The sequence below is a fragment of the Apus apus genome, chromosome 14, assembly GCF_020740795.1.
Source record: "Apus apus isolate bApuApu2 chromosome 14, bApuApu2.pri.cur, whole genome shotgun sequence".
In the NCBI taxonomy this organism is placed as follows: domain Eukaryota; kingdom Metazoa; phylum Chordata; class Aves; order Apodiformes; family Apodidae; genus Apus; species Apus apus.
This window is the reverse complement of record NC_067295.1, coordinates 16370229-16391783: the sequence shown is the minus strand read 5'-3', so window position 1 is coordinate 16391783 and position 21555 is coordinate 16370229. Positions and strand designations below refer to the sequence as shown.

The 21555-nt window shown below is 52.8% G+C and overlaps 1 protein-coding gene across 5 annotated transcripts in view; it reads right to left on the bottom strand.

Moving 5' to 3' along the window:
* LOC127390480 (ankyrin repeat and fibronectin type-III domain-containing protein 1-like) overlaps positions 1-21555 on the bottom strand; it is a 248294-nt gene that overhangs the window by 56762 nt on the left and 169977 nt on the right. For all 5 annotated transcript variants that reach the window (XM_051632188.1, XM_051632189.1, XM_051632190.1 and 2 more), the window contains one exon: positions 16779-16819. In XM_051632188.1, coding sequence (XP_051488148.1) covers positions 16779-16819 — 41 coding nt within the window. The remainder of the gene's footprint in view (positions 1-16778; positions 16820-21555) is intronic.

The window sequence follows — 21555 nt, the reverse complement described above, 5'->3', positions numbered from 1 at the left end:
AATCAAAGATCAGATCAAAGTCTCGTGGCCTCGCGAGTGGCTTTCAGCTTTGCTTGAATCGTTGGCTGTGGTTTTCTCAGCTGCTGAAGGGACTCTGCTTTTTCAGGACCAGGTCCAACAAAACACTTCAGTATGTGCTCATCTCCCTGGGTAAGGTGGCCAGTGGAGATCAATGCCTCAGAAAAACACACTTTCCTGGATCGGGGCCATGGTGATGGAGCTACCACCACCAAAGCCATACCTTAATGGGACCTCCCAGTGCTGTCCCTCCCCAGGAAAAACAGCAAACCTAGACTGAACATCAACCTATATTTTAGGTGTTTAAAAATAAGCAAACTTACCCTTTTCTACAAAATAACTGAAACCCTGGCAAAAAACAGAGCACAAACTGTACCTTCACACATCCCCCACCGAGCACCAACCCAGGGTGAGAAGAAGGAGGCAAAGTCCAAGGAGAGTAATATTTTCTAACAAAAACGTTAGTACAGCCCTGGAGCTGGTGGTGACAGGTAAGCACTGGGAGCCCCCAGGCTCAGCAGGAGCTGGGGGGTTGGACCCCGGCGGGACGGATGCTCTAAATTAGGAATGAAAACATTCCCCCCCTGCTCGGCAGAAGGGGAGGCTCAAAGTGAGCCCTTGTCTGGGACAGCCAGCGGGAGAAGTGAGGCGACGACGACAGCTTCGCCGGAGTCCAAAACATACTTGTGACTTGTTTTGAGTTACTTTATGCAGGGAAGCATGAGAAGCTTAAAAATTTCCATCCAACCTGGCTGTGGAGCTGCAGGGAGACCCTGGGATTTGTTGCCACGCAGCCAGTAGGCTGATGCTGGTCGGAATTTCTTCCCCTGGGTGGTGAAAAGAGAGAGATCTCTGGGAGGGCAGCGCTAAGGAGAGCAAGGGGGGACAATGGCCACCCTTTGGCAGTGGCACACTTTGGTAGGGACTTTGGGTGATGACCACAAGGCATCTGTGCCAGGAGCTGTTGATGGGAGCCATGTCCCTCCCAGCACCCTGCTCCCTGAAGGGGTGGCTGCCCTGGACCCCCTGGACTTGTTGGCCTTAGACAAATCCACCAAGGTAATTTGCTCCTCAAGCATCCCCAGTCCGGCCCCCACCAGCACTAAAAGCTCCTGCTCGTGGCTCAAACCAGCTTCATTGCAAACAAACCTGGAGGAGGGTGAGGGAAAGCAAGAATCCCTCGAGGAATCTGCAAGGCACTGGAGAAGCTAAAAATAAACACTGACAACAAGTCAGTCTAGAAACAGAAAGCTAAAATCCCTAAGAAGAGAGGGTTGCCAGGTGGAGGAGGGAGATGCCCAGCACCCTGCACTCTGGATCTGCCAGCTGAGGCTCCAGCAGTGAGCAAGGACCCCTGTGCATGTCACTGTGGGACCGAGGGGACATTGCTGCCTCTGAAGCAACGGTGGGCTCTGCAACAGAGCTCTTGGGCAGGGAAACGTGGCACTGAGGCTCCTTGCTTTATTTTTCCAAATCACCTCTCAAGATGGGTCAGCTCACTCCAAGGAACCATGATGCTGGCACCAAACTCCCCGATCCCTGTTCTGCTTCCTTCCAAGCTCCAGAAACGAAGCCAAATATGTCCTTTGCTGGTCACCACCTTTCCCACATCCCCCTGATGAGATCAGTCTGGTCCTGTTCTCAAGACTTGTAGCTCTCAGTGCTTGGTTCTGCCATTTGCCCCCTTCCAGGCCCCTTCAAGGATGCGTGCCCTGACTCAGGCTTTCCACCCCCCCAAACACATGCCATCACACACAGATATTGCAGGCTGTGGTGATCTCCCAGATACAAGGCAACAGAAACAACCTTGGAAAATGTGTAAAAGCCTCTGGATGACAACTCACTTGCAATGTGAACTTCAAATGTGAATTTCAGGACTTCACGTGACCAGAAAAATCCAGCCTGGATGCAACAGCAGCAGACGAGAAGGGTGGAAGAGCCTTGGGTTTATCCACCAGGTGCACAGAGACACTCAAGCTTATTGGAAGGTCCCAGAGCAAAGGCATGAACCTGCCCTTCCTGAGGGCATTCAGGAGGGTGATCAGGAAAGCACCAATGATTTTGACACCCCAGCCCACCACACGGCCATCTACAGCGGGGGGACCATCTCCCCGGCCAGGTGATGTGCCACCTGCCACCCCCATGGCCAACCTCCTCCACGTGTCCCCACGCTGGCCGTGGCTGCCCTGGCATGACCCAGCTCCTGGTGAGGAAGGGCAGAGCTGGAGGGACACGAGGCAAGGACAGGCCACCTGCGAGCAGGAGGGGGGTAATTTGATGACCGGCACTGGGCTCCCCCAGTCCGGCGTCAGGCTCGGGTGACCGAGGCTGCAGGAAGGGGAGGCTGCTCTCCTGCAACCCAACCCGCTGCTAATCCCGTGGCTTTATCTGTCACTTCCTCGTGCCCGGCCGCGGGAGCCAGCACCATCCTGCCCCGCTCCCCCAGCGCTCCCCTGGGAAGAGCACTCCCGTGGGAATTGCACAGCCTGCAGCTCCCACCAAGCTCTGCTCCCCGTGCACCTCCCGGCTTCCATGTCACAGAATCACAGCCTGTTCAGGGGCTGGAAGGGACCTCTGAAGATCATCGAGCCCAGCCCCCCTGCCAGAGCAGGACCATGTCCCCCACCCCAGCTGCTTCTTTCTCTTTTTAATAGAGGCTCCTGGAGGGGCAAAAGGGTGTTGATGGGGTTTGCTTAAATAAATGAGCTGGAAATGAGTAGGAGCCTCATCAGGCAGTGCTTACACCTCCCCTGCCTAAGCATTAATTGCCTGGTCTTGGAGGGGACAATACGGTTACAGTAGGGACCAGGGATGGGGACTTGTCCCTGGGGACGATGCAGAGAGAGCAGGCAACGTGGGCAGCATGGGTGTCCCTGGTTCAGGTGACCACCAGCCCTCCTGAGTAGCTCACTCCTCCATCTGGAGATCCCTGCATCTGCCAGTTACCCTGACCTGCCCGTTGCTTGCACACCCAGCACCTCACCCCTCTCTCTGGAGCAAGAGCCAAAGGGACATGCCCAGGAACACTGACACCAGTCCCTGGGCACCCATAGGCAGTGCTCACCTGGGCTAGCACCAGCTCCTGTCCCAGGAGCCCCGTGGGCTGGTAACCTGCCACCAGTGACAGCCCACGCTGTGCAAGTGCTGGGGTGTGTGGCTCAGCCAGAACCCAGCTCTCCAGCTCAGGAATGTCCAAATAAATACAGAAATACATAAAAAGGCCATAAATAAGGTTGCCTGAGATGGCTGTTTGTCTCCTGCCTGGCCAGGACCCCCTCTGCCCTGGTGCTGTTTGCCTTGGCAGATGACAGCCGGGTAATTTGTTTCCATTGCAATGAAGTCCTAATTAACTGGAATAAACTTTTTACACTAAGTGTGTTTGTTTAACAAACTGGCTCTTTCAGAGCCTCCCCGAGACCTGACTGATGCATCTGAGGGGAGTGGAAACATGCTGGGTGCTTGGGCATTAAAGCTGCAGTGTCTGAGCAGGCCAGGGCTGAAAGGGCTCTCTCTGTGTTTGGGAAATCAAAAATGACACCTCTGATGTCTGGACCAGGAGGTGGATTTCAGCATGGCCTTTGTGTACAAATATTTAGGGTTTCACATTCACTGTGGCTGACACCCCCTCCAGTGCCCCCCCCCCCCGCTTGAGGGTCTTGTGGTTGGGAGATCCCCTGGGACCTTGCTCTGCACCAGTGGGAGGAGGTGAGACCCATCAGGATGCACGTGGTCCCTCCTGCTGAGACCACTGGTGGCTTCAGCCAGCCAACAAAATCCCAAAGGTGGGACTCTATGGGACCCTCTCAATGAAGCAGGACCAATGTCTTCAGCAGCAGCCATGCTGTCTCCTCCCCACCTTCAGAGATCAGCTTCAGCACTGGTGAAGCCAGTAATTTGCAGCAGAAAAAACAAAGATGGTTAAAAATCAGTCTGAGATGGTTAGAAACCAGCTTCTGAGACTGGTTTCTGGTTCACTCCAGCGCTTCCAGCAACACTAACCAACTGGAGGTAGGTGAGAGGACGCACAAGCTTGATAAAAGTTCAGAAGCAGAGTCCTCCTCATCCTCAGAGCCTTCCAGGTGGTCTGGAAACAGCAAAGCTGAGGGGCTGCTTTGTAGAATAGGGATCCAGCACCACTGGGTTTGGCAACCTGAACCTAAGAGAGGGTCAAGACACTGTGCAGGCAGTGGGGCTTACTGGAAACATCTGGGAGAAAGGCAAACATCTGGAGATAGCAGCTCCTGTGCTGGACCTTCTTCAGGAAGGTAACTGGCAAGAGCTGAAGGACCCTTCTTCTCTGGAGACATTCCAAACCCATATGGACGTGTTCCTGCGTGATCTGCTGCAGGTGATCCTGCTCTAGCAGGAGGGTTGCACTAGATGATCTCCAGAGGTCCCTTCCAACCTGACCACTCTGTGACTCTGTGACCCTCAGGACAACCAATGCCAAGACCACACATCTGATGGTGACCTAGGATCCAGGACAAATCCTTCTATTAAAAGAGGGACAAAAGAGAAAGACAGGAGGGAAAAGATTACCAACTGCCACCAGCACTGGTCCCTCAAGGTAGGTGCCAAGTACCATCCTGCTGACTCTGGTGGAACTTCCCATGGGGTGGAAAAAGGAGACCTCAGGGCTTCTTTTGCCTCCTCCTCCAGCCCGTTCCCTCAAAGCACTGCACACATTTCCATTTACTGGGGGGCAAGAAGGTGTTTTTCTTGTGGCTGGGGGTTCACCAGATCTCCCACAACCCCTCAATAAAATGCTGCAAAGTGTCTCCAAAGTCAACCTGCCCAAGCTGTCAACAGCTTGATTCAGGCAAGTCTGTAATTATGTATAAAAAAGATTATCCAGTGTCTCTTCAGTAGTGATTACAGCCTTATCCCACCTTCAGCTGCATCCTCTGGACATGTTGAAAGCCAGCAGTGGCAAGGCTGGTGGCAGAGATCTGAGCTGGCTGCTCAGGCTCCCTCTGCATGGAGAGATCAGGCACTTCTGGAGGAGGAATTCATTTCCCCATAAATCAGATGGTGACGCTGGAGGTGGTACCCTTTTACATGATGTCCCAAGCCTGCAGAGACAACCAAGCATCTGCCCTCTCAGCCCTTCCTGCTGCACATCTCCTGGGAGTCCCCACAATGCTCTGAATCCCACCTTAGTTAATGCCAGAGACCTGTGGGAAAGCTCCAAGCCATCCATCCTACCCCTGAGCATGCTGCTTTGTCAGGATACAGTAAAGACAACCTATTTTCCTCCTTTAATGTCCTCAGACACACTGTTTCCTCAGCAAATGAGCCCCATCTACATGTCTCCCCACAGTCTGCCCAGTACAGCCCAGGTAAATCAGGATATCCAGCCTGATCATCCCTCCCAGAGCAAAGAGCCAGAAGGGAAACACTGACCCCACAGCTCATGGAGACCTGGCTCTCCAGGCTCATACTGCTACTGGCACCACCACTGGCAAGGTCTGCTTCCCAGGAGCTCAGGCAGCTGGGGGAAGGGCTGCAGAGTCAGCACCCACAGCACACCTGGTGCAAGGCAGGAGACAACCATGATGGAGAAAACATGAAGTTGGGAAGACCATGGATTGGTTTGGAAGGGCACAGCAAACAGCCAGTCCTGCCAGGAGCTGCTGCCTGCCGGTGGGCCCAGGAGGAACAAAACCCTCTTCTACAGCATCTCTGGCAATCCTCAGGGTTGCTACACAGCTCAGACATGCACCAGGCTGGCCATGGTGAGGGTGGTGAGAATAAACTTCAGATGAGGGTGCAGACTGGCAGAGCTGCTGGCAGCTCAGTGGCCCAGCTGCCTGTCACTGCAGGTGAAAGCATGGAGAGAGCACAGCAGGACTGGCTGTTTGAATGAAAAGACAGATTAAGCTGTGGTTGTTTCACAAAAGAGTATCAGATCTTGCTTGTGCTGTGCTTATGGGCAAGGCAGCAAGCTCTGGAGATGGTGCGAGGCAGCGAGGTTGAGAAAGGAGCTTGAGGAGAGAGAAATTTTCACTCACGAGCAGAAATTTAATGCGCTCAATGGTACCGAACCCTGCTATGATGATTTACATGATCAGAAGTGTCTGCGTAGGAGAGGTGGCAGGAAGGAAGGGGAGGGCACTGTATACTCACAATACATGCCATTGTATTCTTTCTCTTTAGAATTACAGATCTTTAAGCAGGCAGTGCTTGAAGAAATACAGATTTACCTTCTCAGCAAGATCACAGCACATCGTACCTGAGCCAGCACAGGACTGCAGGAGCTCAACCTTAAATACATGTTCTCAATGGATAAAAAGAAATAATATGCTATAAAGAACTTGGGTTTGTGAGTCACATGGTGGAAGACTCATGGAGCCAGCAGCAAAACACCACATGCATTTCTAAACACTAGAGTTGATAACTTTGCAGTGCAGAAGTTAACGCACGGCAGGTGACAAAAGGTGGGGCAGTGGCTGCTGCCCCAGCTGGCAGCATCATGCTCAGTCCTGCCAAAGAGCCACTCAGCAGCCTGGGAGAATGGAGAACATGGGCTGTCAGGAAACACTTAGAAAAGCAGTGTGGAAAAATAAAGAGTTCTTTGAGGGGAGTTCACTGAATCATAGAATCATAGAATGGTTTGGATGGGAAGGGACCTTAAAGATCATCCAATCCCACCTCCCTGCATGGGCAGGGACACCTCCCACCAGCCCAGGTTGCTCCAAGCCCCATCCAACCTGCCCTTCAACACTGCCAGGGATGGGGCAGCCACAGCTTCCCTGGGCAACCTGGGCCAGTAAATGTCTGTTTTAAAGAGAAGACATAAAATGTCTGTTTAAACTCTGTTTACAGAATGTCTGTAAAGTCCTAATTTCACCGTTAGGAAAAAGAGCAACTTGCTTATAAACCCCCTTTGCTAAATGAAAGCTCAGAGTGGAAACAGAATATACAAGAAAGAGTGGTCAGTACAACTGAAAAATGATAGCGTGTAGGAAACTGCTAAGGGAAACTGAGGCAGGGGAAAGAAGGGGAAAATGCATGGCTGGGCATGAAAAATTTACCATTGGGACCCAAACAAAATGTCACGATAGGTCCATTTTTAAGAAGCAATAGATTTGTTCTTAAGAAGCAATAAGACCATTTTTAATAGGTGCATCTTTAGGACTGTTTTCAGGAGCAGTAGGGCCATTTTTAAGCAGAGGCTGTAGGGCTGCTCGTAATGGCACCAAAAAAGCAAACATAGTGAACAGATCCTTTTTCTGTGGGGACTACTAGGGTGTACTATTGGGGAAAAAAGGAGAGTAAAGTACTTCCTAGGAGAGATGGAGCCTTACTAAACCATTAGTACCCTCACCTACACCTAAGGCATTAGTACCTTCACCTTTACCTAAAGCTAAGGAGAGTTTTCTGGGCTCTGCTGCTCGTTTTGAGCAAACTTTGGGCTGCCATGTCCAGATGGCAAACAGCTCCTTCACAGCAATATTCACACCCAGCAGTGTAGATGACCTAGTTAACTACAAAATGGTCAGTCTGATCTAAGACCCAGAAGCCAGGGCTCATCTGGGATTAAATTAAGATATAATTAAAGGGTGTAAGTTCTAATTAAAGTCAGTCTTTGTGGAGAAGAGATCTTGTCCAAGGAGCCTGATATCACTCTGTGGTGAATACAGGCTGGGCTGAAAAAGGCTCCATGTATGTTATGGCTCTGCAGGCAGAGCACCAAGTGCTTCTTGACACGCTGATTTTAGGAGACAGCACTATAGAGTATCAATAAAGCATGCTGCACAGATGAAGAGCTGGCTGACAGGCCTCAAACAGACCTGTCAATGGGGAATCGTTCACGAGGCTCCGTGGGGAACATGCCAGTCGATAATTCTATTGATGATCGAGAAGAAAATACAAAATCCTCACTCCAAAAAAATGAGCAGATGACAGGAAGATTGATGGAAATGGTAAATATTGATGAGGAGAGAGTGAAATGTGGGTTGCTTGGTAATGCTGAGCCCATTCAAACCCTGTAGATGTTAACGCAGCCCCGTGCAGAAAGACACACCTACGGAGAAGGATTTCAGGCCATATTTATGACCAGGGACTGTATCCCAGAAAAGAGAGAGCCTCCAGAAAGGCTCAAGGGTCACCACGGGTGACCAAGCCAGCACAAGGCTCTAATGTGATGCTGTGATGAAAAGAGCTGATGCAGTTCTTGGGGGAGAGGAGAGTCACGGGTATTGCACTGCTGAGACTGACACGGAAACCCTCCCACAATTCAGATGCCCACGTTTAAAAGGGGACACTAAAAAAGCAGAGAGGCTGGAGGGATGAGTCCGAGAATGGATCCGAGGGCTGGAGAAAACATCCTGTGCAAAAGATTTGAGCTATATTGAGTTTATGGAGCAAAATTCTGCCATTCCCCCCTAAAGCAGAGTGGTGCCAACCCCTCCGGTGAGGCACGCAGAGAGCCAGGGACTGGGAGCTGGAACCCAACAAGTTCAAACAAGTTTCAGGTCAGGATGACACACCTCTTGGAGATCCTCAGAGGATTACACACAACCCCAACCTCTTAAGCTCATAGATGAGCATGTGGGCAGCATTTACATCCCTACAGCACACTGGAGGCTAAGCTGTGTGATCCAATAGACCCTTTCACACCTTAGCACCACACAAGTGAAGCCCAGTAGATTACTGGAGCTCTGAGCCTAAGCCCTGCTGCACATCAGAGTGAAGATGGGTGACTCTAGGTTAACGGTTGGACTTGATGATCTTGCAGGTCTTTTCCAATCAAAATAATTCCAGATTCTATTATTCTATGGCTCAGGAGACAGCACTAGCCTTGGAACAATGAGGAGCTGTGGAGGCATCAAGCAAGAGGTACCCAAAGATGGATGATTCTCCTCAAAGGTCAGGTTCAGCACTGTAAGTCCTGCTAGCTGTGAGGAGTCAGGTCTCATGCCAGGAGCACAGCATGTGGGAAACGACCTCTCTCAGCTCTTGGAGAAACACTGGCAGTTTGGAAAACTCCTCAACCCACCTTTCCCTCTTGGTAGCCAGCTGTGGGACCAGTGGCTGCTGTGGGTGGGAGTGTTCCCTCCCATGCCAAAAGCATCTCGGTGGTGACTCACTGCAGCAAACACTTTGCTCTCTTGCTTAGGAGAGAAAGCAGCCGTGGTTATTTTGTTAGAAAATGCCCATCTTCCTACGCCCAGTTCCCTTGGCATGATTAACCCGGAGCGCTGCAAACACGTAGGGGCTGCAGCTGGTGCAGAGGTGGCTTCTGTGCCCATCTCAGCTCTGGGCTGGCAGCATCATCCTCCCATCCCACCAGAGGGGAAGCAGACCTGGGTTCAAAGCAGTGAGGCAGGCAGGTGCCATTTCAAGATCACTAAAGGACCAAGAACCTCCAGCAAGTGGGCACCAAGCAGCCATGCCCACTCAGCTCCCTGGGTTCACAAAAAGCAGCAAGGAGATGTGGCCCATGGTGAGCAAGGGGATCTCCTAACCAGAGACACCACAGAGAGACATGAGCTAAGGACCAGCCCCAACCCTGGTGGGGGCTCCATGGGGACAGAAGCACACTCAGCAGCACTGGGAAAGTGCCTGAATCCCGGGAACATGCACCTTTTTGTTGGGGCAAAAGAAAGCACAGCACTCAACAACTACCTGGAAGGAGACTGGAACCAGGGGGATCGGTCTCTTCTCCCAAGGAGTAAGTGATAGAATGAGAGGAAGTGGCCTCAAGCTGTCCCAGGGGAGGTTTAGATGGGATATTGGGAACAGTTTCTTCCCCAAAGGGTTGTCAGGCCCTGGCCCAGGCTGCCCAGGGTGGTGGTGGAGTCCCCATCCCTGGAGGGATTTCAAAGCCGTGTAGATGGTGCTGAGGGACATGGGGCAGTGGTGGCCTTGGCAGGGCTGGGTTAATGGTTGGACTGGATGATCTGAAAGGTCTTTTCCAATCAAGCCTGTTCTGTGATTCTATGATAAAGACACTGAGTGCTTTTGTGGCAGTGCTGGAGACAAGGAAGCAGGGCCAGGCAGGTTTTTAATTGGACTGGAACTGCAACTACAGGAGGGGGAAAAAAACCCAAACCTGCTTTAGTTTAAAGAAAGGGGCTGGGGGACAGGAGAAAAAAAGTCCTTCAAGTTTCTATGACAACCAGCACAGTAAAAGCCTACATTGCAACCTCACTTAACACATAAAAAGCTGCACAGAAATACCTAAAACCAAAACTTTGTTCTACTACCAGTTTCAGGAGGGCAGTTTGCAGGCAGAGAATGAGCACGTTGGTCCAGCAGTGCCCCAGCTTGGGCACCTAGAGCAGGGTAGCATGGGTTCCACAGCCTCAACAACTCCTCCTTCTGTCCCCTGGGCTTGAGAAACCTCTGGAACCAAGTGGCTTCTTGTCCCCACCTCCCTCAGGCCAAGATGCTTAACTCGAGGTTTCAAGGGTCCTGGTGCCATCCAGGCATGGGGGAAAGGGCATCTCTACAACCTTGATGTAGAGCACCCCACCACAGCCCTCCAGCCCCATCAGGCAGGGGGACCCGGGCTGAGCACTCCCACACAACAAGCAGGAAAAAAGAAAAGGAGGAAGAGCTGTGCTCCTTCGTGCTTTATATAAAAAAGGGGGATCTTTGGCAGGACCCTTGGGGCATGTAACCCAGTGCTGCTCTCCTGAGAGGCCTGGAGAAGAAGGGTGACAGCAGGACAGCCAGCATGCAGCACAGGGCACTGCTGACTTCCCCGGGTGGGCAGCAGGACCAGCCTTGCCAGCCCCAAAGGCAGAGAGTGACATGAGCCTGGGCAGGCAGCCTGGATACCAGGGGGAAAACTAGTGGGGCCATGACCTCCTCCAGGGCTGAGCTCCCCACCAGTCCTGGCCAGCACCGCTCCCATCAGGGCCACATCCTGCTCCCTCTGCAGCCACAGAGCTCAGAGGAGCTGGAACATTTTATCGAGGGGGACAAAACCATTCCCAGGAGGCTGGAGATGCTGGCTGTCCTCCTGCCCCACTGCAAAGCCCTGATGTGGCACACACACACCCCTCAGGGAGCCACCAGGGCTGGAGAGGCCACACAGCCCCAGCCCACAGCACCCATCACCCTCTCAACAGCACCAGGGCAGGGTGCAGCACCCACCCCCTAGGGCAGAAACCCCCTCCCCTGGGCAGCAAAGGCTCCAGAAGCCCCTCTGGGCTCAGGGCATCACTGGAAGACACAGAGTCACCTTAGCTCGAAAAATCACCAAGCCACAGGGTGGGGGAGACCTTTGGAAGGCCAGAAGGAAAATTGCAGAACTGCTGAGAGGCTGGAGCACCAGCTGGATTCTGCACCCACTGCAAGTGTTCAAGGCAACTCTCTGCCATGCTCTGAGCCACCTGCCACCACTCATACTCGTTCCTGCTAACCCTCCACTCCCCTTCTTCTCTGCTCCATCCTCAGACCGGCATATCTTGAACCATGACATCTCTCCAAAGTACCTTTCCAGGATTCCCTTCCTTTCCCAGCACTGTGAGATGCTTCAAGCCCCTCCATCTGCCTGGAACTCAGGCCCTGAATCCACTGGCCAAAGCCCAGGGGAAATATTTTTTAATCTTGCTATAAAGTTTCAATGGTCCAGACCCTGCTGCTAGGATACCTTGACCAGCATCGTCATCTTCTGTACTTAATTACATTGTGTGCGGAACAGTTACCTCCCCGACTCCTCAGAAAACTGGCTGAGCCAGGATTTGGGGTTGGAAGCCATGACCCCATGTGCATGGTCCCTTCTGGAGGGCTCTGCTCCTCTTCAGCTGCTGAACTGTGGCCATCCGAGGGGCACCCACCCCACAGACCCCAACGCCTCTCTTCCACCACCCCACTCTGCCATCCCACTGCCACCAGAGATAATGGTGATGGCATTTCATCCTTTCCTACAACGAAGCTGGGAGAAGCATTCACCACCTGGGAAGGTGGCTTGAGGGAGCATCCCATGGCTTCAGAACAGAAAGGGCCTCAGCTCCCCTTCTCCTACCCCACTGCTTCCCCTGCATCATCTGCACCCTCCCTTACACCCCTCTTCCCTGGGCATCCTCCTGGCACTTTGCAGGTGGTGATCCTGAGCTGCTTGAGGAGCACCCCAGCTGAATGACTCTTCGCACAACCAAAGAAATAAAATGTAGCATATATATGTGTTATTATCATCCTTACTACAACAATAACATCTGAGTTCAGGAAGCAAAGAAATGAACACCCAGCTCAGGAACATATCAAGCTTATTAGGGTAGCCCTTCATGCTTCCAAGATGTAAATACTGATTTTTAGATCCTTAAAAACACCATGGTTTTACAAGATAATGATTCAGCAACAGAACATTCCCTTTCATCTAAGTGCTGGCATGGAAAGGTTTTAGTCTAAGAGATGAAATGTTCTGCCTTAAGAGCTGGGTGACAACAAATTAGCTGCAGAGACATCTTGGCCTAATGAAGACTACCAGGGAAAATAAACATGAACTGCTGCTTTATCTAAGGTGTTTACACGCCTGAGGCTTAAGCACAGGAGGTGAGTGGCCACCTGAAATGTAGAGCAAGCCACAAGGTGCCAGTATAAAAGGGATTCTGCTGGAGCAGGACATGGGCTCTGAGACATCAGGTCTCTTTGGCATGGCCATGTCATCCCACAGGACTGAAGGAGCAGATCAATGGAGAGCATTTTGTGTCATTACAGCAGTGTCTCTCCTGACACCTCAAAGCCTGGCAGACCTGAAGAGCTGCCAGTGACAGCTCTGCTGGCAGCCCAGCACCGCGCCCAGCGGAGGAGACAGCCCAGGAGGGAGCTCAGGCAGTGCAGGCAGCAAAGCACTGACACTTTAATTAAACCCAGGTAGTTCAGTCTGCATTTTATAGGAGGGTTAAGATTGTCATTATTACCAAACTCTCTTCCTGGGTTCAGAGAAGCTGAGTTCCAGTCAGTGCCTGACACCAAGGAGCAAACACATGCCACTGGGAATCAGCAAATCAGCCTTTCATGGCTCCTGTCAAGAGGCTTCCAACCAGCCCTGCCAGGAGACTTATTAAGCAAAACCACCAGTCCCAGGAGAGCCTATTTCTGTGTCTGAGCATGGTGTCCCTGGGTCTTCAGCCAGCAGGTCCTTGCTCAGGAAACTGCCCTGACAAAGCAGTCGAAGGACCTCCATCAGAGATGTGGAAGCCCAGGTATCCTGACAGCACTGCAGCTCCCAGACCTGAGGGCACAAAGGAGCAAGCAGCTCAGGGCTGGACTCAGCCCACAAGGTGTTTGTCCTCTGGTCCCTGGGGATGCTGGCCAGACCCCAGGCAGAGTGGGGCTGCAGGCAGTGGGGAAGGCACTTGCCCAGACTGCAACAGATGGGAATTATCAGGGTGGAATATATTGTTCTGACATCAGAACAACCTGCTCTGGAGACTTGGTGCAAGGAAGGCGTCTGCTCAGGTGGGATACAGCACAAAGGAGCAGCTGGTGTAGGTGAGGAAACCTCTGCAGATGTTGGCTCACTGCTGAACTTGCAGACATTTCCCATACACCAGGGTCCTCTAGGAATCTGAGCTCTTAGTGTACTTGTCCTTCCTGAGATGGTGTCTAGCTCATGCAGTTCTCAGGTAATGTAATTTTTTTTTTAAGATTAATATTTCAACCTTCTTGACCCAAGCAGCATCCTTCTATTTAACATGGATAGAGGGAATGCTACCTCCCAGACACATGAAATGCCAGGAGACACAACTCCTGACATGGGCCAGATCCAGCATGTACATCTGTAACCACCCTCACTAGAACCCTTGGAAGCAAAAGTGCCTCCCCTAGAGCAGGCAGCAACACCATTTCAGCCCTGGTGGCTCCATCCTGGGTACCTCTGATTTCCTACACTTTCCTGGGTGCTTGCCACTCTTCATTTGGGGCAAACCCTGTACCTTAAAACCTTTTGGATGGACTGGGCGAAGGAGAAGAGCCTAGGGTAAAGGCCATCAAAGGCTGTGGGTGAAGGTAGACATCTCTCCATACCCTTGAGGAGCACTGGACTGTTCCAGGCATGTAGGAAACACTACTGCTGGCTGAGATAGACCAGTGTTAACCGTGGAGTGAGGGAACATGGCAGCATTTCCATTTCTGAAGGGCAGAGACAACAAAGAAGTCACTTGGGGTGACACAAGGAAGCCCAGCTGATTGAGTACCTGGTGTCCAGGGAAAAGGACACTTGATCAGAGGCACAGTCAAGTTTGCTCTGGCACATGGAGGCTGGTGAAGCAGCCACCTGCTGCCAGACTCTCAGATCACCAGCTTGGATGCCCAGATGTGCTCAGGAACCACCATGGCTCAGCTCAGCTCTGGTACCCAGCTGCTTCCCATGCTCTAGTTGCTTGCCACCACCTCACCCAGGGCTCAGGGAACATATCAGGTCCTGCTGAAGTCCTGAGCTCTCCTGAGCCCTGGATTGGTCCACCAGACCTCTGGCAGCTGATGGGCATTCTTCTCTGCTGAGACAGACCAGGTGGATCCCAGCCAGAGGCTGAGAGCCTCCACAAGGTCCCTGTCCCTGCCTTGCAGATGGGCTGTGGCACTGAGAGCAGGTCAGCCCACAACAGCAATGGTGGCAGCACCAGCTGGTGGATCAAAACACCAAAGCAGATGGAGACAGCGGTACCAGGCAACATCACAACAATGAACTTTTCCAGTCACAACCCCAAAGCAACCAGTGAGGAATGTAAATAGTCTTGGCAATTACCTGCTGATATCACAAGCTGTTTGACCAAACCATGGAGGTTCCGTAGCCCTGTGGCTCAGGGGAACTAGAGAGCACTGAGAACGCACCCTGTGTCTACAAGACCTTCTGCACCAGTACCTACTTCTCTGACCCAATAGCTCTGCAACTCCAGTGACTGGGAAGTTCATCTACCCCCACTTAGGGCAGAGAAACATCCCTCTTATCTCTGAGTGATGAGCTATAGAAGCAGCACTATAACTCTTGCCACCTACTGCCAAAACCAAGGAGTAAGAGCTCCAGACATGCTTCCATCTTTTCAAGCCTACTTATCAAAACACACACTCCACATTAGCACACAGCAGCACCACCAGAAGCAGCACCAAAATCTTGGCTGGGTGTTGGCAGGGCTCACAAATGCACAGTTAGAAGTCCTTTGCCAAACGTAGGTTCATTTTGTCACTGCATCCACAATGACTCCATAACCTCCTGGGCTGTCCCTCTGATCTCCCAGAAAGCCAGATGGGATGAAGCAGCCCAGGAAATGATTCTGGCTTTATTTTCAGAACTCTTTAGCTGCCAATGGTCTTGGAACTTCAGACTGCCTCGCAGTGAGTGGACAGAAGAGCTCCTTGAAATTAAGATTTTTCAGTATGAACTGTTCCACAGAAACATTTGGGAAAGCAGCAAAGAAAGAGCAAGAGCAGAAGGACAGTGGAATTTGGAGGAGACATTTCTTCGACTCATTTCCTTCTGAATCTCCCAAAGACACACTCCTGACAATTCTGCATGTCAGAGAACAACTTCAAAGCCACCTATGTTTTTTCAAAAGAAAAAAGGTGAGGACGTAAAGATGGTCACTGCTCCAACCAGAGCAGGAGCAACACAAGGTGCTCAGCAGCCCAATGCACAGCTGCTTCGTGGTCAGGGCCAGAGCTCAACCTCTCAGTGTGTTTTTTAATAGTTTGCTCTTGTCCAAGGGATCAGACACACCCTTCCAGCCAAGAGAAAGCCTTCCTGCCTCAAAGGTGCCATGCTCTGCTTGCTCTTCAGTACAGGTCCCAGAGGTGACAGCTGTAAGGGCTTTGCTTGCACTCACTTATAGAATCATAGAATCATTAAGGTTGGAAGGGACCCTAAAGGTCACCTAGTTCCAACCCCCTGCCATGAGCAGGGAACCCTCCCACTAGACCAGGTTGCACAAAACCTCATCCAACCTGGCCTTAAAAACCTCCAGGGATGGGGCATCAACAGGCTCCCTGGGCAACCTATTCCAGTTCCTCACCACCCTCAGAGTGAAGAATTTCTTCCTAATATCTAATATAAATCTCCCCTTTCTCAGTTTAAAACCATCACCCCTTGTTCTCTCACTATCTTCTCTGATGAAAAGCCAGTCCCCAGCTTTCCTTGAGCCCCTTCAGGTGGTGGAAGGTGCTCTAAGATCCCCCCAGAGCGTTTTCTTCTCCAGGCTGAACAGGCATGAACTTGCTCAGGGACTCTCACAGCCAGCCCAGAGCCATGGCCAAGGGCGTATGAACCAACTGCTTAAGTTAGCAGGGTGACCTGCAGATCTTTTGCTCATGTTATGGTGGCTCCACAGAGCCTCCTCCCTTCCCCCTGTCCCTGTGGGTCACTGCTCTGCACAGGACACAACGGCTGAAAGGTGACAGGCATCAACATCAAAGCAGGGGCTGCAGAAGATGTGCTTCAAGATCAGCCTGCTGCAACATGGAGCAAAATCCTGCAATTCTCCAGAGCAGCTCAGCTGTGCAAACCTAGAGCAGAGGGAGCAGAGGTGGGAAAAGTCACCCTGCATCCCCCGCTCCCCAGCCACCGGGTCCCAGCTCAGTCCCTCGAGCTCAGTCAAACTGTCTGATTCCTTCTGACCTGATTTCATGATTTGCATATGCCCTGAAGTCAAAATGACTGACAGCCCTTCCACTGTTATCCTCACTTGTGTAATTGCAGCAGCTATTCCTGTACATTGCAATGTCTAATCTTGGCAAGCCACAGAGCTCTCAGCAACATGGACCAACCGGGAATTTCCAAGCAGTTACTCACCAGGGCTGCTGGCACTTACTTTGGCTGGTAAAAGTCCTTCTTGTCCGCTGATCCCAGGCTCTGAAAGACACAAAAGACAGATGTATTTCTTCAACTCTTTGCCAAGCAATATCAGTGATGAAGAGGGGTGGTGAGCAGGAAAAGGCACGTCTATGGGTCTTGCTGCCTGCTGGGTGTGTGGGGGCTGGCTGGCTGGGGCAGGCAGCTCAGGATCTCCAGCCACCAAACACACCATGGGCAGAGCCCACAGGAGCCAAGGATGTAAAAATAAAGAGCCCAGGCAGAAGTGTGGGGATGGGCTAGGTCTGAACCTGATGTATTTATGCATGTCGTGTCTCTCCCACCACCTGCAGAAGCATGGCACCTTGTGTCAGGATGAAGGGATAGGACAAGGGGAACAGTTTCAAACTGTAAGAGGGGAGATTAAGATTAGACATTAGGATGATATTTTCTCCTGTGAGGGTGGTGAGAGCCTGGCCCAGGTTGCCCAGGGAAGCTGTGGCTGCCCCATCCCTGGCAGTGTTGAAGGGCAGGTTGGATGGGGCTTGGAGCAGCCTGGGCTGGTGGGAGGTGTCCCTGCTCATGCAGGGGGGTTGGATCTAGATGGTCTTTTGGTCCCTTCCAACCCAAACCATTCTGTGGGATTCTGCAACTTGTGTCCTCTCAAGCCTGCCCAGCTGGGAAGAGGATGAGGTGCAGAGTTGGCAGAGGGACCAAGCCACCACTGCCTGCAGCTGCCTCCAGCAGGGCAGGGAACTGAGCCCAAGGCCCACAGCTACTCCCTGGGGACAGGACCACAAAATTCTTCTGCCAAGAGAAACAACATCAGACCCTGAGCACATGCAAACCTGGGAAGCAGAGACAGACCAACGCCCACTCAGGTTCCCACATGCCACCAACTCCACCAACAGCACAGTGTAGTAAAAGTCTGACAGTGTCCAAGCCTCAGCTGCTGGAGAACCACAGTCCCCTGGGAGACCCCAGCCAGCCTGAGCCTCCCCCTGGGGACGCTGGGGGTGACGGGCATCCCACAGACCCCACTTCAGGTGCAAGACCGGGCACACGTGTGACATGCACAGAGAGGACACGTGCACTGCTGGGCCTGGCCCTGCTCCCCAGTGGGGCCTCACACACCCCTCGGCCCCAGCGCTCCCCCCAGCACAGCTCATCCCCGAGACACCCGCGGCGGGTGGTGCTGGGGAGACACAGACACAGACCCACCAAACCTGGGTGTCAGCAAAGCTTCGCAGCGCCGGAGCCCTCTCCTCCTCCTCTGGGGGATGTTCCTCACCCTGGCACCCTGTGGGACGGGGGGCCCGCGGGCAGCAGCCTGGGGTGCCCCGTGCCCAGGCAGGCAGCAGCGTGTGTCGGCGCAGATCGGGCTGAGGCTCCGGGGCTGCTGTTGTAGTTTTGCTCCCTGGTTGCCAGGCAATGGCGAGGAGCAGCCGGAGCAGAAGGGCCGAATGCTAATCAGGGTGCAGGAGCAAAGACACCCTCTGCTCCCACCCTGGGACTGAAAAGCAAGCGGGGAGATGAGGACCTCAGCTTTTAAGCAGGCAGGGATCCACTGTCACCAAAATATCCCCCCCCCCAAAGGGAGCTGTGGCCAAGCCAGTGAGACTGGCTGACCCTGTCCCCAGCATAGAGGTGCTGCTTGGCCACAGGTGCAGGGACTCTGCGACCACACCTGCAGTGGTGGGCACACAGAGCTGGGCGTGTGCCACCCTGGTACCTCTCACGTGGGACACACCTGAGCTCTGGGTTGGGGTAGAGCCTGGGTGCACAAGGAGGAGCCCTTTGGGGTGGGGAGATCTCACCTGCCCATGTGCCAAATGCTGTGCTGGCATGCAAAGGCTTGATGGGCTCTGAGCAACCTCCCTTGGGCAGAGACAGCAGCACCCTTTGGCTCTCCTTGCTGCCTCCCCTCCACTGACACAACAGAAGCTACAGCAAAGTCCCACAGGTTTGAGGGGCAGACACTAGAACAGGGGGGTCAAACACTTGCACAGGCTGCCCAGACAGATGGTGGAGTCTCCAGCCTTGGAGACATTCAAAACCCAACTGGACATGGACAAGCAGGTGACCCTGCCTTGAGCAGGGATTTGTACTGGGTGATCTACTCAACCACTCTGTGCATACCTGAAGCAGCAGAGAAGCTAGCACAGCAGTAACTGCACCAGGTGAATTCCCCAGGTGATGGGACCTGTCCTCCAAGCCCACAGTACCTCTGGGAACAACCCCCTCCCTCAGGCACAGTGTCCCCATGAGGTATTTCCTTATGTCACCAGTTCCCCAACTATGGATTGGCTGCAATGAGTGTGACAGCCCAAGACAAATTCATTTCCATCTGATACCTGTGCTAGCAGGGATCACAGAGAACTGCTGATATTGAAGGACAAACCACTTGCAAACAGTTTTCTTAACACAGAAAACCTGCAGCCCGCACAGTCAGACCCCGCACCCAGCGCAGCTGAGGTCCATGGGACAAAGGTCTCATCAACCCCAGAGGTTCTTTCCCAGCTCCAGACAGTACCTGACCTCTCCAGAGCACTGATGACAGAAGGAAAGACCACTGATGCTCCTCTACCTTTCTAAAATGCTGGGAGTCTATCACTATCACCAACATTCCCAGCACAGGAGATGGCCAAACCTGCAGTAGCCCCTTCCCACAGTCAGGGGTGTGATGAGCACTAATCCCCTTCATGTCTTGCTAGGACAGAGGTCTCCCAGATCAATGCCTAACAAAGGAAAAGCACATGGAAAGGATCACCCTGCAAGCTCAGCTCTTGCAGACAAGGGAGGTGGAGAAGCTTTAGTGAAGCTGTGTGCTCTGTGCCCGTGCCTTGCCACGGCTGGAGGTGCACAAGCTGCTGGCAGGATGGGCCACATGAGCACATTAAGAGAAGGGCTTGAGCTTACCAAGCAATTATTTTTTTTAAGAGTTGTGGAAAACTGAGTAGGTTTTAGATATCTGGAATAAAGCCACGAGGCACTAACTTTGCAGAGAGGAAAAATGAACCAATAAAATGGGGAGGGATCACAGCAATGATTAGCCAAAATCACCAGCTTCAAACCTTACTAAGAAGATACCAAAGGAGAAGGAAAAGCAGAATGTCAGCAATGTGACCAAGGAATTGGACCTGGAGCAAGGTCAGGAGCTGTGGATCAGTTCCTGGCTCTGCCACCACCCCAAGGTCTGGCCTTGAGTCCTTTCTTCCCTCTTCATGCCGCTGTTTCCCCATATTGCACTTTGCCTCCTTCCTCTCTTCCCAGAAGAGAAAGGGACCACGCCCAATGGTCAGGTGAAGCTACACAGCTCGGTCCATCATGCTGCATTTCAGTCTCACCAGCACACACAAAACTAAGGTGGATCCAGAGAGCTCTGGGAGAGCAGCTGAAAGGCTCTTGGCCACAGAGATCCCCAGGGAATGGAGAACAGCTTGCTGGAGGCTGTTGAAGGTGACGTCTGGGCAGGACAAGGTGGTCAGGACCAGCAACAAGACCCAGGTCCTGGCACTGAGCTTGAACAGAGTTTGAACCAACTCCAGCAGGAGGGTTAGAGCAGCATTTCCAAGATGCATTTCCATCTAGATTAACCAGCACAGAGAGGACAGTTCCTGGCCTTCCAGGGAGCTGTGACCAGCTTTTCCTTTTCTGCCTGTGCCTGGGGACTGAAAGAGGCAGAGAGCTCCCAAAAACTGAGCAAAAGGTGAGCTGGCCCTTTCCTCTGCCTTCTGAAAGGGAAAGATCAATTCCTCCTGAAGTGATGAGGTATCTGGAGGCTTTTACCTGTACAAGCATACAACAAAACCCCAAACACCTGCCTGCAGGCATGCACTGGTGTTTCTTGAGCTACAGCTGCCAGGAGCACTGTCTGCTGGTGGCTCCCGGGCACTGAGGCAGAGCTGGGGTCTCCAAGAGGCACGCTGCACTGCGATGGCTCAGCTTCCCACACACATCCAGCAGCCCCACAGGCTTCCAGAGAACCTGCTGTTGCTCGGGATGCTGGGGAGACCCTGCTCTTGCCAGGAGGGAGCAGAGCATCTCCCAGTTCAGAGTCCCCTGGGTGCCCCAGCCCCCTGCAGGGTGAGTCACCCTCCGGCGGGACCCGCTGCTGCTTCCCTGCTCCCTTCATTGATGACTCAGGGCTTAGGAAGCACATTTTAAATCCGTTAATGAAATAATGGAGAGAGTCATTTTTTTATCGGCGTGTATTTTTGAAACAAATCCCTCCAGCGAGGCTTGTGCCCATCTCCACCCTTTCCTACCCAGACCTGGAGGTGAGTGACTGGCAGGGACTGGGAGCTGGCGGGGCTGGAGCAGCCCCACGGGGCTGAGCAAGGAAGGAGCTGTCACGCTACACCCTCCATTCCTCTGGTGTCCATATTCCTGCTGCCAGCAGGGCCAGGGGATTGAGATGATGCTCCTCAGAGCCTGGCAGTGTCCCTAGTGCCTTCTCCCCCCAGGTGCCTGCCTTTTGAGCCCCTGCCTCCTCAGATGCAGCCAGGCACCGTCTTTGATCTCTTTCCTCTGCAGAGGAAACAACCCCCCGAGCAGAGGCAGCAGCAGAAGGGAAGCTGATGCCCAGCCCACAGCTCCTGGGTGCCAGGGTGCAGCCTGCCAAGAAGCAGGGCTTGCCTGCCAGCGTGATTAAGAAAGTGTTGTCTCAAGGTCATTATCAGCGCTACCCTCTGCCCCGCCCCACACAAGAACACCCAAGCCAGGCCTGTGCTGCCCTCGTGTTGATTCAAGGACCTATCTGCACGATGCTTAGAGCCCTTCTGCTCTTGCAGAAA